Below are 18,513 nucleotides of genomic sequence, written 5' to 3'. Positions count from 1 at the left end.
ATCAGGGCATCTGCAATTGTTCTGTTTTACTTAGGGAGTCCAGTAGAATTGCTGTACTACCTGCAATTCACCAAGTACCTAAAAATTTTACTTCTCTACTTGGTCCCTGACATTTTTCAGGTGGAACTTCAACTTCTGCTTTATATATTGCCTGCCACACTGCTGCTGCCGCTTCTCCCACTTTTTCGGGGAGGTCCCTCTGATTAGAATATCATCTATATATTGGTACAGTTTCACATCTTGAGGGATCGAGCCTGTCTGTTCAGCAAGTGCAGCATGAGCAATCGTGGGTGAATGTCTATACCCCTGTGGGAGTCTGTAAAAGGTGTACTGTATACCTTTGCAAGTAAAAGCAAATTTCTCTTTATCGTCCTCCTGCAAGGGGTCCATAAAGAACATATCTCTGACATCTAGCGCTGCCATGCACGGATATGTGGCTGCTTGTAGTGTGACTGTTAAAGTTGCAATATTAGGTACTGCAGCCATTAGCGGGGCTGTGTTGGCATTTAGGTGCTGCTCATCAACTGTGAGACACCATTTTCCCTCCAGCTTTCATACTGGCCAGACGGGTGAATTACATGAGGAGCGGGTTCTGGAAATAACGTGCTGCTTTTCCAAGTCTGCTATTACATTAGAAATTCCATTTCATTCCACAGCAGAAATCAGGTACTGCCGTACATTGGTAATTTTTGAATTGGTAAGTGCAGGGCCTGTGCAGAGCACACACACTGTAGCCTCCCAATTTCTACCAGGGTTGGGGGTCAGTACTTGTACCAAAGAAAGATGGCAAGCACCAGTTTTGTCCCATCAAAACACAAAATATTTTCATTGTGCTTTTTAACTGCAAAGTGAGCGGACAACATAGTAAGACTTGCTCCATTTACTCTGGTGACTTTTAACCCTCTGCCATCTGGGTCGCATACCCAGCTTCTCAGCATCCTGTTGTGTTAGTATTGAAATTCATGCTCCTGTATCTATTAGAAGTTTTACCAGTTGCTGTTGAGGGCCAACTGGAATCAGAATGTATTCTGCTTTAATGATGGATCTAGCCTCATATTCAGAGGAATCTGAGGGGAACAAGGGAGAGCAGCTTAAGCAGGAGGGTTTCAGCACTTCACAGTCAGAAAAAAAAAAAACCAACCCACTGCTGTGGGGACTCCCACTGCTGGAGCTGGATTCACGAATGGCTAACTTTTCCCAGATGAGTACCCCAGTCCTTGGACCATTGCTGGTCTCTCCTAATCAGAGAGATGTCACATTTGGACAAGTTATTAGATAGTGATGAGAGACTGAGAACAGCCAGGCTGTCACTTGGGGGCACAAAGAAACTGAAGCTTCTTAAATAAATATTTCAAAAGGTTTAATTTAAACAAAATATAAATTGACAACAGGTCCTAAAAAAAAATTGGGTTTTGTTTGTTGTTGGTTCCACCCCCACCCCTTTTTATTTTGCAAGACAGAATCACAGAATAATTTAGGTGCCTGGGATATCCAGACATCAGTTAATCCAACTTCTGCCCTCAAACCACAACCAACCTAAGTTATACTGAGGCTGGAGATCCTACAGCCTCTCTGGGCCCCTGCTCTTACTATCCAATTGTAATTTCTCCATTGCCTCCCATCCTTTCACTGTTCACGTCTGAGAGAAGTCTGCTCCTGCCTGCTCTCTACCCCCACCAGGTAGCAACAGACAGGACTAAACCCTGCCTTGTCCTTCCCTTGCCCAGGAAAACAAACCCAGCTCTCTCAGCCTCTCCTGCACTTTGTGCACTCCAGCCCGGTTGTTGTGGTAGCTCTGCACTGCGCTGCACCTTCTGTAGCATCTCAGTGTCCTTCCTCTACTAGGGAGCATGGTCTCCCCAGCACGGGACAGAGGGGAGGAATCCCTTCCCTTGTCCTGCCAGCCATCCTCCTGCTAACGCAGCCCAGGCCATGGTTTGCTACAAGGCCACACTGATGACTCCTGTTCATCTTGTTCACCAGGACGCTCAGCCTGCCTTACATAGCAAAGTCTGGGATTCAGTGCAACGTATGTTGCCAAAAAGCAAATAAAACTGTAGCTTTCGAAATGTCTACTTCTTTTCTTCTTAGGGCTTAACGATAACATTTTAAATCATGACTTTAAAGAAAATATCCCACATCCTCTCTCAAGCTCACACGTCACTCCAAGGAACTTGATTATTCTCCCTACAAAAAGCTGTGGAAAATAAAAATGCTGACAGTCTGACAGCTTCAGAGAAGAGAATATATTTAACTGCTGCTAGAAAGTTCTTACTAAGTATAACCAAAAGCACTGATAATTAAACATAACTACATATCTAGCCAACATTTTGGAGGGGGTTTCCAAACAAAAGCAAAGATTTTATTTGCTCTGTAGAGTTATATATGTAATTATCTCCTGCAATTTCAGCTGAAGAGATTAGAAAACAGGGAAAAAGGAAAGGGAGGCATTTAATTATTTAAGACTATCTACTTATTTTTAAGTAAAGTAATTAAGAATTCATTTAGTCTTCTTCATGTATATCTTTCATGCAAGCAATAATAAAACTCTCATTTTTGAAAGAAGGAATGCTGTGCAAAGAAAGGAAACGAGTTGAAATCTATGCCTCTATCTCAAAGTTTCATTAAGTTTGGTGTTTTTTTTTTTTTCCCCCTATATCTATCTACACCATTACAGTACTCAAAGATTTGTAAGCTATTGATAGGAAGAAAGCTCTACCAAGCTACCAAATTCAAGGTTCCTCCAACATGCCATTCTGCTGTTTAAGCAAAGAAACGAAAATGCATGGCTATACTAGAGTTGAGCACTGTGCACATCCAGCACTGCACACACAGAATACTAACATGGGAATGACACTTTTGGCTACCCCACAGTTCCCACATTGTGCTAAGACCTGTGGAATCCACACCTCCCCGAGAACCTGCTAACTGGTGTTTTCCATGGCTACTCAAACACACAGGCTGTAACTATTTTCTATATGTTACAAGAGATTTTGTACTTGAATCAAAGCTGCTACAAAATATTCCCAAACATAGCAAAATATTCCCATTGTATAGATGGGTAAGTGTACGCACAAAGCAGGCAAATTCCTTCACATCTACCCTGCAGAAATCCTGTGATAGAGAGGATATTCAGCATTTCTCTCTCTAAGACCTACACTTCAACTAATTCCACCCCACCTCCCCAGGTGAAGGGAATGCTAAGTACTTTAGGCTCCCAAAGGACTTGGGTAAATATCAAGACTTTGACCACACATCAAATCATCTGCTTGATTAGAAACTAATATGGACCAGGGCCCACAGTCCAGACTACATTTCCAGATGTGTAACATCTGGAAAAATAGTTAAATAAAAGGGTCGGTTTCCTTTCCATGAGATCAGTTTCAGACTTTCTGAAGACATGCCCGGATGCTTCAGTCCAGTATGAAGAGACTAACAGAGCAGTATGGGATATCTTCAACCCTTTGCTTGCACTTAACCAGGCTGGAACCTGCTCTCTATTCAAGAAAACTTTAAAAATTCTATAATTCTAGACTTCTTCCTTGTCTCCAATACTAAACAAAGCTTTTGTCTGTACAGGCTGCACAGATACACTGCTGAGGAAATACTAAGGAATGCGATTTGTCACCTTCTGGCTGGTAGCAGGTTCCATTGCTAGATGTGAACGTAACATATATACCATCTAATATCATGGCATTTAGAAGTTTATGCAGTGAAACACAGTAAGCCAACTTTATATATCTCTACACGCACACTTGCTGTGTGTAGCAGTCTTGCATTTGCTATGTGCTTTGAGGTTTAAACACACATTCTCTTAATGACTCAAAGCTTTAATAAGATATTTCACTGCATACACAATCATGTAGTCACGGGAGAAGCCAGCGTTTTGAATATGATACTGAATGCAATTAAATTTTTATTCGATAGTCTCAGGATCAATAAGCAGTAAGGGATCACTGCTACCTCTTCCCTAGGATGTGAGAAGGGAAGAACATAGTGAAAACAATCAAGAAACGCCTACCATATGTGGATATACTTATGCAACACACGTAGGTTTTATCCTGTTTTAGGAATGCTTAAATTTGGCAGGAGGAGGAGGTTCTCTGGGTCATATAAGCACTTTCACTGTTGGAAAGAATTTGCAAGGTGGAAACAAAGGTAAGAAAAGATCAGAAAACACCTCCCACTTCCTTTCCTTATGCCCTCCCATCTTTTCCATGACTCCATGGTATTCAGCCACTTTTGACCACAAAATGCATTTTCCCCCTCTTAAAGCATTAATCTGACCTATCACTAATTTAATTTCTGTTAGTTATTATAGTACAGCAGTGCCTAAGATGACACCAGCTACAAGTGTAGTCCCCTTGCCTCTGTATGTACTAACACATGGACATCGTTCTTGTCTGGTGGCAAAAAAGGCCAAGGAAAAGGGATAAACAATCAACAGGTAGAGCTGCTTTCTTTAAAATCCTCTCCAGATGATCATGTAAGTTTTCTTAATCCAGATAGCTCAGAGATCTCCAGATAGCTGGAGATTTCCATACAGGTTACCTCCCTGAAGATTAAATAAAATTCATCTCAGCTCTTTCAGGCAGAACAATGGATACTGGAAAAAAATATATGGACTTGCCACAACAGCTAAGCTTTCTCCAGGAAAAAATGTCAAGAACAACGTGCTTTGTTTGCATCAAAAGTTTCTAGCAGTTTGTCGCACCCCTCCCCCCCCCCCCCCTTTGAAAAGCACTTGTTCAAGTGCTTCTTGATTCCAGTATTGTGAAAAGGGATTGATGTTTAACAGAGTGTTGGCTTTATGGCAAGGCCTTCTGCATTGATCCAAGGTATACAAGGCTGTGCCAAGGCGAGGCACCTGCACTTGAAGCACAGAGGCTTTCCAAGAGAACAAGGACTGTAAGGAAACGGGGGAGGACGAGACAAACCTCCATGTCATTATTCAACTTCTGTATTTCAGCACTCATCTCACAAATGCCTATGGAACCCTCCGAGACAGTAAAAGAAAATCTAACCCCGCTTCACACTGCCAGGTGAGGACTGCCTACCACCATTTCTTTTTTTTTTTTTTTTTTTTTCAAAAAGTAAGAAATATTAATATCACTGACCCCCAGGCAATGATGATAGTCTTTCAAGACATGACCACAAACCACCTAGAAACAACTGTTAGTCCTCAGGACAAACCTATCCTGGGAGCGAAACACCTGCTTACTGAAGAAAGGGAGTTAATGTTCCTAACAAGCTCTTTGGGCCTTGTTCCTGAAGTGCCTACCTCATTCCTCTCAGTCCACAGCTCAGCTGGGCTTCTTGCAGCAGTAGCACCACTATCCCGAGGGGGTCGTAGACACAGCCTTCCCGGAACGTCCGTGCCATGAAAAGCACAATGCTGGTCCGAGAGGCCCCTGCAGCGCTGATGCTGTGCTACAGGCCCTGATATCTGGGGCTGTACCTGGCAGAAAGGCTATTTTATTAGGCAGTATCCGAGCAACAAATGCAGCAGAAGGCATCACCTTCTACTCATCTCCAAATCTCCGTGCCTCATCCCTTGTGAACTCCTGACTTCTAGGGACCTTGCGGTATTTACAGAACAGCATTTAGTGGTGAAGCTGGTAGAGAAACCAAGCGATGGGTAAAGGCAAGCACCCTGGGAAATCCTGCCTTTTTCACTAAATTGTTACCTGAACCTTACTTAAACCATCTAAATCTTGATATATGGTATTCTTTAACCAGTGGTCTCCTCCTTTCCCCCAATTTGTGTCACACTGAGTTTGGTTTAACAATGAATTCAAATAAACAGTGGATTAACATCAACTGTTAAAAAAGATGAACAAAGTCACTATAACATTATGTTACACATACCCCCTGAAAAAAAGCTTGTAAGTAAAATCAAGACTCAAATAGTTTGAAACCTTAGCGCAAAAAATCACACAGCACAGGTGGGGAATATCAAGATCCTGCCAACTACTGGAAGACAGGAAAAACAGTATCAGGAATCAAAGCAGGAAAGGACTGGGAGACTAGGACACTGGGACTGGACTTCCCCTAGCGCTGCGCACAGCGAGGTAACAACATACTACTGCTGAATTGCAGGGCTTGCTTTGTTCTCCTTTTCCAGGAAGGTGTCTTCAGGGAAAGAAAAGGCAAAGAACACTGGAAGTGTCATGGGTGGAAAACAGCATCTCAAGTTAGCTGAAGATATAAAAAGAATTTTAAGATAAAAGAAAACTAAGCATTCTCTCTGTCAAAACTTTACCAGGGAAGACAATGAACTGAACAATGACGTTACGTTACTTTCAGATTTTCTAAAACATCTCAACAATCCCACTTACTTACTGGGGTTTTCCAAAGAGCCAAGGCAGGCAGGTGTGTGCTTTCTCCCAGCAGAGATAAGTAATAATTCCCGAGCTGTGCTGGCAACCACTTTCCATTTTTAAGGAAGGAGACAGGGGGCAAAACATCCCACCCAGAATAAAGCCTCAGAAATCTTATGCCACAAATGTTTCACATAAAGCAAATGCCATTCTGATTTTTTTTTAGTTTCAGACACACAACCAAGGGAATGGCCAAGAGGCCTCGCGTTCACCGCCTCTGGTTTCTGGCTCACCAGCTGCCCTAAGAACAAAATTATGCCATTTTTGTTGGAAGATTTGATGAAAACTGGTAAGTTCCTGTGGAACACTTTGAGTCCAACAAATCAGTGTTTCCCCAAAGAAAGCTTTCTGTCAGAATATATCCTGTCAGTTGTAGACCCCTCCCTTATATCTGTTTTCAAGATTAGCAAACTGCAGCTTTTCCCACTTGTTTTTTTAATTCACCAATCAGGGATAAAAGTTTCCCCTTTTTCAGGTCCTTGTCTCCAAAAGATGTATTGCAAATGAAGGAAACTGTCTCCATTAAGTAAAACACCAACAAAACAAATCAATAAAATAAGCTTTTCATACTCTTCAGCTCATCATAAGCTCAGAAATGCACACCTGAGGTGAAGAGGATTACCAAAGTAATACTACTTTAAAACCTAACAGGAAAAGCTTTCTACAGGTGATCATAATTCCAAATGTATTTAAGCTATTTATGAGCATTTTAATTTTACAAGATTCACTCTTATCTACCTATGCTTTGAATGAGAATGGAGTTCTCCAGAGACGAAGCTTGTGATTTAAACACTGCATAGAAATGCAAATCCAACCGAAAAACAAACGAAGGTGTGCAGGCAACCTGGATGCCATTGTTTCTTAATTTTGAATTCCTGAAAATGCCAGACTACTGACCTCAGGCATCAGTGGTAAAGCACAGGATGTGGGTACGTTATGTGTATCTTATGTACACGCAGCACCATCTCACCTGGCCATATACCTACCCATATCTGGACATGTTGACCAAAAGAAAGTTGAGATTTACAAGGAAAAAAAAAAAAGACTCAAGTTTCAAGCATAAAGCAACAACACTTTCAGAGAAGGTGCAGATGCTGATACACTGCCAAAACCAGTACCTACAGCACCTACAACAGGATCTGGCACTCCTACAGAAGGAAGACTGGTATCTCTTTGCTCACCACTAACAACGTCCGCCATACCCGAGTGTTGGTTCAGTACTACTCAGTTCACACACCCATGGATTTTCAAAGTAATCACACAGTATTTTATCTCCAGCCCTGTTCATCTATTTAACTTATTCCTCCTGAAGCATCTGAAAGTTTTCCACATCTCCACAGAGCTTGAGGAAGCCATTCTTTAAGTCAGTAATTTTTCACCTGCTATGAAATTTAGTTGCTCCTGGGCCTTTTCTGTTATAATGCTATTTCGGGGGTTGGGTGGGCATGCGTGGGGGTGGTATTATTAAAGAAATCTTTGCACATCTTTGTTTTCAAGAAGCATTAAATAAAATAAACAACAAAAAAAGAAAATATATTAACAGCAGCAATCAGTATCTAGCTTTTGTTGGAGGATTCCAACAAATCTGAATCAGGGACTGTTCAAAGGGGAATACAGCATCCCTTAACTCAGGAAGAAAATGCAATATGATATTATACTAATAAATGTATGATAATTCATTAAGTTTCTGGGACAAATCTCAGAAGCTCACCGTATTGTGAAACAATTAATCAAGCATAGAGTAACAAGGAAGAAGGAATAGATAGGAAGCTATATTAAAGTCATTAGATTAAATACATGGCCAGTAAACTTTCCTGAAATATATTTGCTGTAAAGTAAAACATGTATTTGTTTATACCCAGAAATAGGTCAAATTCATGCCCTTACCAAGCTTTTCAAAACATCTCATTGCACTGTACTGCATCAGGTTTTTTAAACAGACACACACCCTTACTTTCAGTCTTCAAGAGTCACTGCTGTCCTTTAATTAAAAAGTGTTCTCCCAGCTCTGTTGACAAGAAATCCATCTTACCACTGCCATTTACTGCCACTGATGAGCCCTTCGGATTTGGAGGTGAAAAGGGTCAAATAGATACTGTGATTCCCAACCTGAAGCAGCCGTGGCTAGCCTTTTCATTTGCGAAAGGGACTTCTGCATCAGGTCAGAAGGCAAGGACCACGCTCCATAAAGGCTCTGCTGCTCAAGACCGGCAAGACAATTCCTAACCTCTCAGCCCCAGGAGCCTCCCTGGCTGTCAGCACCCTTCTTCCTTGCATCTCCTCGCTACCCCTGCAGAAAACCAGAGGCCACGTGCCTGCAGAGAGGTTAACCCTTAAAGAGTTGCTATGTTCTGGCAATCCCAAACCCTACACAAACCTGTCAAGGGCTTGATACTCTTGTGTCTTTCTCCACCAGTAGTCGAGGAACTAGCCACGCAACAAATACATACATTGCTACTGTAAAGCACAGGGTACAACCATAAAACATAGAATTTCAAGGCTTCCACATATTTGGAGGAAAGGAGATAGATTAGTCTTATCCCCAAACTCCTGCCTCCAAAGTACAGTTGGAAAGCAAGGAAAATTCAGAAACCCATATATGCAAGCATACACAAAAACCAGTTTAACCAGGTAAATGAAGCTGTGCACTGTAAGCAATGGCAAGTCTGAAGAAGGCTGAGGCAGCAAAACTCTGTTGACCCTGATTCAGCAAAATGCTTCTCCAAAGGCTTGCTTTATAGCACCTTCTTAAACTTAGCACTTTCCAGAACCCAAGCTGACTGCCAGCAGCACATCCTTGCTGGGCAAATCATGAAAAGCACTTAAATTTCACTGGGTCTAACCCACATAGCATAGCTATAGTGAGGCTAGAGGAGCAGCAGGGCAAAGGAAAGAAACTGAGCTGAGTACAACACTGAAAAAAAGGGCAGAGAAGAAGACAACCAAAAGGATATTTCGACTTTAACAACAGAAGGCTAAGTTGGATGCAGCCTGTTACAAAGTTGCTCTACAGATGTTAGGAATCAAACATTTCTGAGAAAAGAGAGGAAAACAACCCTTCGTCCTTCAATATTTAAATTGAAGGAAACAGATTTAAAAAAGAAACCACCTTCTCCCAGGAACCAGACTGCACTAGAGGCTGCACCCTGCTAGCTTTTGGCAGCCATCAGGAGCAATTTCCATCATTTTCCTTGGCATTACTCACTTATCACTCTGAATGCCTTAAAATGTTCCAAAACCAGTATGAACTTTCACAAACAGTTAAAAACAACAGAAAGAAGTTTATAGTCCTTGTTGGCTTTGGCACTGGAGCTGTCAGAAACCACACTGTGAAGAGTGTTAAATATCCTGATTTATATTCCAATTGAATCAAGATAACATCTATGTACAGAACACAATGTACCCTTCAGATTCACTACAGCTGTCAGATGCATTTTGTGGCGATATCCAATCCCTAGATGAGGCAGAAAGGTATGTAGGACACTGAGCAAGTAAATGCCCGTGATTTTGGTTTGCTTTTTGATCAGGCTGCTACACACAGTATTCCAACCAGAAGCCATCCAGAAAACAGATTATTTTTGTTTTAAGGTCCATTCCTTGCACATGTATTGCCAAAAAAAAAATAATTATGAAGTTAGATGTACTTTGGAGACTGATGGAAGAGGAGGTGCAGTAGAGGGTTTGGATGTCTTCGCAATACCTCTGTCCACCGACACCTCCCCACTTAATGTGATTGTGCAGTGATCACTGTCCTTTCATGCCTCAGGATGGCATCTATAATAGGGGAAAAGAACACTGACCTGCGGTATGAGGATAAAGCATACTGGCAGTTATAAAGAGCTAAATGAGAAAGAAATGGGAACTGCAGAAAAATGATGCCCTCAGGGAGCAGGACGGGGAGGAGGATCAATTTTGCAAGTTAGGTGTAAAACACTCTTCATTGCCCAGACTTCCAAAGATGTGTACCTGGATGACTCAGAGCCCTGAGTCAGATCAGGATTGCCTTTCTCAACCCAAATGCGTTAAGAGTGCAGAAATGCTTGTTTTAAGGGTTGGGTTGCCTCATGCAAATCACTGGGATGGCAACGTTGCCCCCGCTACACTGAGGCTGCAAACAGGACAGGATATGAAGCAACAGGGCCGGCACACTAGAGATCAAGGTACGATGTGCTGTAAGCAAACACCTCAACTCCATGTGAGGAGTAGAATTTCCATGGGACAAGGGGCCACTCTCACCAGTGAGAATCACAGAATCGTTTAGGTTGGAAAAGACCCACAAGATCACTGAGTCCAACCATTAACCTAACACTACCAAGTCCACCACTAAACCACGTCCCTAAGTGCCACCTCTATGTGAGACCCTCATTGAGACCCAGTGTCAAACACTGTTCATTTCACAACAGATCCAAGTTACAAAAGGCATCAGTTCTTTGGTAGAAGACAGCATGTTAGATTTGAAACTCCTCCTCTCCCAGTCAGTCATTACGATTCTTGCATTGAGGGGGGGATTATTTTTTTTTTTAAACCACCTCAAAATCTGTCACAGCACCTGGGAAGCCAGGATTATATCAAATTAATTCCTACCCATTGTTGCTGCTCTGGTTGTCTGTAGGTTCCATTATGATGTTTCCATTTGAGTCAGCTCATCTGGAAGAGAAAAAACAGATATTCAACATCTCTTTTACAAAAGAACAGCACATTGCACTCAGTAGATGCTACCCAACCTTTGCTTCAACAGTCACAAACACCAACCCAGGAATATCCTTCCTCAGAGTCAGCAAAGGGAAAAAAGGGAGAGTCAAATAAGCAAACATGAAAAATCTTCGGTTTCCAAAGTAGCAAGTCGTTACAGTATAGTGATGTCTAGAATGTTTGTTACAGCAAACAAAAAATGAACTCTAAATGTTTATTTCCTTTGTCTACCTGTGTCTGTGTGCGCACTCTGCATTTAGGTTTGTATGTGTGTTACATCCAAAATCTCCATTTGAAATTAACACTCCCCAAAGTCATTTTGCACTGCAAAATTAAAAGATACACAATACTCACCCCTAACACTCTCCTACAGATATTTTCAGAGTTGTGTGAATCGCTCAATTCTCCCTAGCAGTCTAAAGCCATTACTATATCATAATGAGTGTTTACAGAAATTGCCCTTAACTGTCTAGGAACAACATTTAGTAATCATTTGTCTGGAACAGCAAGGCAGCAGGAGCCACCATGTGACATTGTCTCTCACGGCAGGTTTTTCAAAGGACTAGCAGCTACCTAAGCCACCATCTGTGCCAAACTCTGCTGAGCTCTCCAGCATTCAAAACAGGGAGCTAAACTGTAGCTGGATGAGCACCTGCCTAAAGCAGGGAGACTGGGTCGAGATCTCCAGGAACATGTTACGCACAGAGCCTGGGGTGTCCCACTGGCAGTCATTGCGGTGCTCCCAAACATATACAATCCAAACACACGTATCGTATGTAGTTACAAATGGGAGAACCAAGAGATCCATTTTCCCCTTCCTCCAGCAGTGACGCTGCATTTCAGGCTGGCTCTTAAAGAGAACTACAGGCTTGGGCAAGAGCATGACAAACCAGGCTGTTGCTACAGGCTCCACGATATTTGGTCCAATTTTAAGAATAAATATGCCATCAGGGCACTCCTTTCAGACAACCAAATGGCCCTCTGATGAATGGAAACATTTGTGGAAAGGGGAAGGAGAGAAGAGAAAAAAGCATTAAAAAAATACAGCTATGGATTAAAAGGTAACACTGGATAAAAACTCAAAGCAGCAACATTCAGGAGGCAAGGAGGAAACAGAAGGGGAAGGATGTTGCAGCAATTACTGCAAGAGACAGAGCCCCTCATGTCACTGTAACGGCGGTTCCACTTAGCAGGGCCCTCAGAGACAGCTAAAGTTTCAGCTGCTACATAACTAGCGCCATTTTGGCTGATCACAGAAAAAAAAATAAAGAAAAATTTCCCCTTGCTTAGGTCCACACAAGAGGTGAACTGGGAGCATACTCTCACATAAAGCTCTTTGCTCACTCCATGCCCAACAGCTATTTCTCACCATCTGCCCCAAACTTGTCTTTAGTTCACAGCAGCGCAGACAAAGCAAAGCACGTGCAGAACCAACCGCATCAAAATAGTTTTCACAATGCCACCACACAGGTGCTCTGTGCAGCTAAGAGGTGGTCTACAAGGACTTGTGAAGAAAAGAAACATGCCTGGAAACACAAAGACACGGTAAGCAAGCCTAGATTAATTAAAAGTGCAAGATCACCTCAGCAGAAGCAAAAAGTCTCCAACAGGAAGAAATATGACTGAAAATGTTTACATTTCAATTTGTGACATTCATTTGCAGCATCTCATACTCCTGAGGGAGCAAAATGATTTATGGCTGAGGGGCCGGCTACAGTAGCACTATGTGAAGCCTTGTGAACCCACTTAGAGCAACTGATATTAAACAGGAGCACAGATGCTTTGACGATTAGATGAAACAGCTGACCTCTAGGTCATGGTTTTAATCCTAGGTAAGATACCATCAGATAACCATTCTGCAAGCCACAGAAGGACACAGGCCAGTAAAGATGGGAATCCTGTCAAGACACCCACCTCAACCTGCAGCTAGGAAGACTAAGTAATGGACACACATACTAAGTTTAGAGTACAGATCTGAAAGCAAACAAACAAAATTTGTTCCCTCCTAAGAATCATGAAAACCGTAACCTTTGCTGGTAAATAAACAGCCTTAAAAGAACAAGGTGCCCACTTGAATTTAAAAATAAACAAAAGTGGGAGAAGTAGGAAGCATGTACTGGAAGAAGTCATTCCAACTTTCTTTCAACTTTTGTTTGTTTAACTCTACATTGCTGGTCTTCAAATGTTCAGAGGAGTTTCCTCAGCCAATGCACGCACCTCACGTGGTAGTAACATAGACACATAATGATGCATGCACACATTTGACTAAACAGGGTGGTGGGGAAGCCTGCTCTGTCACCCTCTTAGCCTTAACACAGCTAGAAAAATCTAGATTTCACTAAACAATCTACAAGTTTTGCAAATGCCTTTGACAGGGCCAGGTTTTCAACCATATTGATGCAGCACGGATTTGAGGTTGCGTGGGCATTATTAATCTGACATATTCAACAAGTTACAAATGCTTTTGCTTTTATTTTCTACAACCGTGCTATGTTTATAAACACAAGCTTTCCTCTCTGATGTCAATTAGCCTAGCTGGCTAATTTACTTAGGATGCCTTTTCTCGTTCTAAAAACAACTGTTCTGTTAATAACGGTGCTTTTTGCTCAAAAAGCTCAAAATAGTTTCTTCCTTCACCCATTTTCAGCGATGTGTGTTCCTTCTTGCCCTGCAGCCCCCCCCACGCCTCCCTGATGTTTCAGGGACTTGAGGACGCCAAGGTTTCCCTTCTGAGTCAGTCAGGAAGCACCCTTGCAAAAGACTGGTGGAAATCGCTTTTTAGATAGGAAAAATGCTAACCATTCTTGTAAAGCTTGTTTCTTTAGTGTTTTTTTTGTTTGCTTCATTCTTCAGGAATTTCAGATTGAAAATAGAAATTAATGCCTGTGTGCATTTATACAAACTGCTAACTTGTCCTCCAAAAATGTTGCCGCTAACAGTCACGCAAAAATGAAGCAATGCAAAAGGAGACAGACTGAGTTTGCTGCCTGCAAAAAAGGTCACATTTTTACTACTTGCTTTACTGAAGTCTTATAAATAGCAATTCTAATGCTACTTAGGATACATTGTAACTCTTAAATGAGAAAGAGGAAAGGTTAGCACTACATATCAGAGCATATGCAAAAATACTATAAATAACCCCCTGATGGCCCTGCCTCTGTGGCCACATTGCATGAGGAGACAGTGCACCGCCTCCTGACCATGAGGTGCAGCTCATAATCCACCTGCACTGTACCCTCCTGAGCCAAGCTCTGTTTTACACATTGGGTACAGGTTAATCAAGAGATTAGCTGAAGCTGAGGAAGCGGAGAGCTGCTGGGGGAAGAAACTGTCCACATCTGTCCCTAACCCCAGGTGAGCCAACAAAGCCTCCTAATCCATGGGGCCGAGGGCAGCTGGGGGCTAATTACTTAAATGCCAACGCCTGAGCTGCATACCTCAGCAAAACAGCCATCAGAAACTCAAGACCAAGCAATTTCTGTTCCAAAGACTCTCCCCAAAGTCATGAAAAAATAAGATATTCAGAAGCTTCTAGATTCCTCATCACAACCTAACCAAGATACGACTGCTTTCTGACTGGCTAGATCATTAGCGTTAAACCTCACCTTTTTAACAAAAAACATGCCAGTACTGCCTTTAAAAGAGAAGCCTGCCTAAGTTAAAGATACAATCCAACAGGGAGATAGATCAAGCATACCTTGTGCATCTTCCACAGGTAAGACAGACATGGGTTCAAGGATTTAGCTGTGGAAGGTAATTTTATGTACTGAGAGGCGACAGAAATGCTCATAAACTGAGCGTGCAGGAGCTCAGACTTTCATGAAAGGAAGGCAGCCTAGTTCTGCAAGCTGCAAAATTTACAAATGCATTGCAAAGCTCCTGGATGCAGGTGGACTTCTTAGCTGAATATTGGATTAAGTTTACCACCAATAAGTAACTTTCTACCAATCTACCAGAAAATGTATCCAAATTTAACGTTATTTTGTATTTCCCATCAAACTGCCTGGAAGCATGTAAAACGTACCGTAAAACATGGCTTAAAATTTACTAATAATGAAAAGCCAGGCGAGATGCACACGTACCTACCTTATCATCTAAAATAGATTCGAACACTGTAACTAGTATTCATGAACAGAAGAAACTGTTCGAGCTGAGTCTGGAAAGCTCCGACTCTGTATCCCAAGAATTGCAAAAGGTGTTGTCATGAGGGGTAGCAGGAGTTGTTTGTTTCACTGGCTTTACCCGTGGATAGGGTATTTGCAGCTATCAGTTTTCTGTTATTGCCAATTATTCATTTCTACTTCACATTTATCCCAAAAGGAAGTGCAAAGCTAGTCGTCGGTAAAGAAGCTGAACTCTTCATAATCGCTGTTTCTTATTTTTAAAAAGCTACTGTCACAGACAGTCACAGCATACAATGGAGATGAAAGCAGGCACCCAGGTGGCCCTTATCTGAATTTTTACAAGTTTCTTGCAGTGCTATATTTGGCAAAACTAGTTTCTGTATCCCTCAGCTAGACATATTTGTATTCCTCTTCTTTCTGCCTTTCTCCACCAAGCCACAGCCAAACAGCTGCTCTGATAGAACATGGAAGCTGCTTGGAAAGTTAAACCTTAGGTACCCATCTCAAGAGTTTCCCTTCTCTTCAACACTGTTATTACTAATCTAGATATGATATTATTATGGGCAAAACTTGATGTATTTGCACACATAAAATTATTTGAAGGGACATCTCAATGTAGTCACAGAAGACTTCAGATTATTACAACTAAAAAAAAAAAAAAAATCGACAGTTCTGACTTCACTTCTCCAATTTGGGTTTTTCCACATATGCTTTACCATCTTCCTCTGGAGTCACAGAGTGCTACAGCTCAACCGTAAGGCCGACAAGTACCCATGCCCGAGCGGGAACAGTGGTATTACTCACCTGAGTAAAAATACCCAGGATAAGCTCCTTGCCCAAGCAAATAAGATCCCACTTACACAGCGGGGGGAGGCGGGGCGGGGGGCGAACAGGCAGAAGGGGCTGGGCTGCAGTCAAGGAAAACTGCCGGGGAACTTGGATACAACGACCCGGACACAGCACCCTCCGGCACGTAAGCCGGGTGCCAAGCTCTCACCTCGTTAACCTGAACAGATGCAGCACTTCTACGCTTAACCTCGCCCTCCGCGTAACAGCGCAGCAACTTCAGCGGCTAGCTACTGTTGCAACGCTCGCCCAGATGCCGCAAGCGCTCGCGCAGGCGGTTGGAAACGGCCCCGCCGCCCGCCCGGACACCGCCCGCCCCGCCGAGCGGCTGCGCCACGGCCCCATCCAAAAACGGCGGCGGGGAGCGGCGGCTGCTGCTTGCCGGGGCGCCCCGCCGGCCCCCTCCCGCCGGCCCCGGCCTCTCCTCCTCCGCGGGCAGCCCCTGGCAGCGGCCGGGGCCGGCAAGGGAAGCCGTCCCCCCGCCCTGCTCTGCTCTGCTCTGCTCAGCTCAGCCCAGCCCAGCTCAGCTCACCTCAGCTCAGCTCAGCTCAGCTCCGCCGCACCGCCGCCGCCCGGCCCCGCGGGAGCCGGCCCGGCCCCGCCCCGCCGACCTGTTGCGCAGCGCCCCGGGGCCGCCCCCTGTCGCCGCAGCGCGGCCAGCGCCGCAAGGTGAGGGGCGCCGGGCCGCCCCGCCCCACCCCGCCCCGCCCCGCCGAGGGGTTCCGGACACGCCCGAAGGGTTCCGGAAGCGCTCGAAGGCCGCCGGCGGCGCTCGTGTCCGCGCCGGCCGGGCCGGGCGCTCTCGCCGCCCCGCGTTGCGTTTTGTTGACGTATGGATGAGGAATGGATTTGAAGAACACCACAAAATCCAGGGAACAGCAGAGATGACACCCTGATGCCTCTGCCGAAAGAAACGTCCCGACTCCTAGACCTGTTCGGGGCTCGGAAAGGCAAATTTCACAAATTGCTCTAGCGAAAGGCAAGACGAGAGCGCAGTTTCAGTGAACATTACAGCAGCCCAATAGTAAGAAACCCTGCTTCTGCCAGAACTAACACCCTTACTTTTTCCTTCAGACCGTGGATCAATGTTTCTAATTTAACAGTGAGGTTGATGCAAAAACCCGTTCATTTTCTGAAGGGCAATGGATACAGGCTGATTTTCTATCCCAGAGCAATGCAACCCACGCAGTACCTCACCTGACAGCTTTGCAGCCACCTTGACGGGTGACCGCCTCACAGGGAGCGCCTTTGCAGGCTGAACCCTCAGGCACTGCCACTTCACCCCACTCCCTGGGAGCTCGGCGCTTCACCACGGCTCCTAATCAGCTTCCAGCCCACTGAAGTTGATGGCACCTGCTTCAGGGCATTGCTTAGTACCAGCACAGAGCAGCTGCTGTAGGTCTTAGCACAGAAGAGGGTGCAAAGAGTTGCTCTTTCCACGGATCTGACTGTCTTCTCTCGACCATCTCTGTTCCAGCAGTGTGACCTTTTGGCAGCACAAAGACCAGAAACAAGTGTGCTTTGCACTGCCAGTATCGTCCCCCTTTACTACACTATTAATGGGCTATGAAAGAAAAGTTACAGGTCAGAAAGGTGTTACCTAGCTAAGAAATAAACCAAGAGGGGAGGGGAGAACATGCTGTCTTCCCTGGGAAGAGAGGTACTTGGTGGGAGTTCAGAAATAAAAGGCGCCTTGGCATTGTGCTTTTGTGTCACTGTAGGACTCAGGCAACAGGGGCTGCTGTGGAGTGCAAAGGCTACTGGATGCCTAGATCCTCCTCTGCCTCAAGGACTACCTACATTAAAGGTTCAGGCATGCCAACCTTACGTAAACAAACTCTTTCCAATTAGCTCGTACATTTTCATACACACAAGCAAGATGCAATGAAGTTACTTTATCAAAGACGTGCTTTCCTATCATCACACAAGTATGTGTGCAAGACTTGTAAGTTCTTGTCTTGTATTTCTGCTCAAACTCCAGAAGCAAATGAGGAGGATCTTATCTTCAAATATGTTGTGCGTTCCTAAGGAGTTCATTAGTGTAGGAAGCAGAACAGTAGCAAGAGAAACACTGGAAAAGCTGACTGAGAAGCCTCTTGGCCATAAATACTCTTGCCACCTTCCTTTTTTTTCTTAACCAGCAAAGAAACATTTTCACCACGTGACTCATATCAGACTACAAGAGAACTCCCTCAACACGCACATATACAGGCTGAGAGATGTTCATAAAAGCTGTGCCAGATCCTGCAGATAGATCTTCGGATGTATACACTTCCTGAGCACAAGAGAGAAACCTCACCAGAGAAACCACTTCCACAATACTCTCTGCTTCACACAGCTTCCTGTAGGCCCTCTTGATTTACTGAACAGGTCGTCAATAACTAAACAGATGTGAAATTTATCTCCTCACAGAGCCTGCAGTAAACCTGCCTCAGGCTGGAAAACACTAGACGAAGGCATTGACCAGTGCC

The 18,513-nt window shown here is 43.9% G+C and overlaps 1 protein-coding gene across 4 annotated transcripts in view; it reads right to left on the bottom strand.

Annotated features, from left to right (window-relative positions):
- The window catches only part of AFF1 (ALF transcription elongation factor 1), a 123,919-nt gene extending 107,284 nt beyond the window's left edge, over nucleotides 1–16,635 (bottom strand). The window contains exons 1-2 of one of the 4 annotated variants that reach the window (XM_087737760.1): nucleotides 16,575–16,635; nucleotides 10,965–11,027 (exon numbers count right to left, since the gene is read on the bottom strand). In XM_087737760.1, the coding sequence (XP_087593886.1) occupies nucleotides 10,965–10,999 (35 nt within the window). In that variant the 5' untranslated portion in view covers nucleotides 11,000–11,027; nucleotides 16,575–16,635. Of the gene's footprint in view, nucleotides 1–10,964; nucleotides 11,030–16,574 lie in introns of all 4 variants that reach the window. The other 3 variants (XM_087737756.1, XM_087737758.1, XM_087737757.1) reach the window with 3 other exon arrangements.
- Nucleotides 16,636–18,513: the final 1,878 nt, after the last annotated feature.

This window comes from Nipponia nippon, unplaced genomic scaffold, assembly GCF_047370975.1.
Source record: "Nipponia nippon isolate SJK-2023a ecotype South Korea unplaced genomic scaffold, ASM4737097v1 scaffold_6, whole genome shotgun sequence".
Classification (NCBI taxonomy): Eukaryota; Metazoa; Chordata; class Aves; order Pelecaniformes; family Threskiornithidae; genus Nipponia; species Nipponia nippon.
Note: the sequence above shows the minus strand (reverse complement) of the source record. Positions and strands in the feature narration are given on the sequence as shown.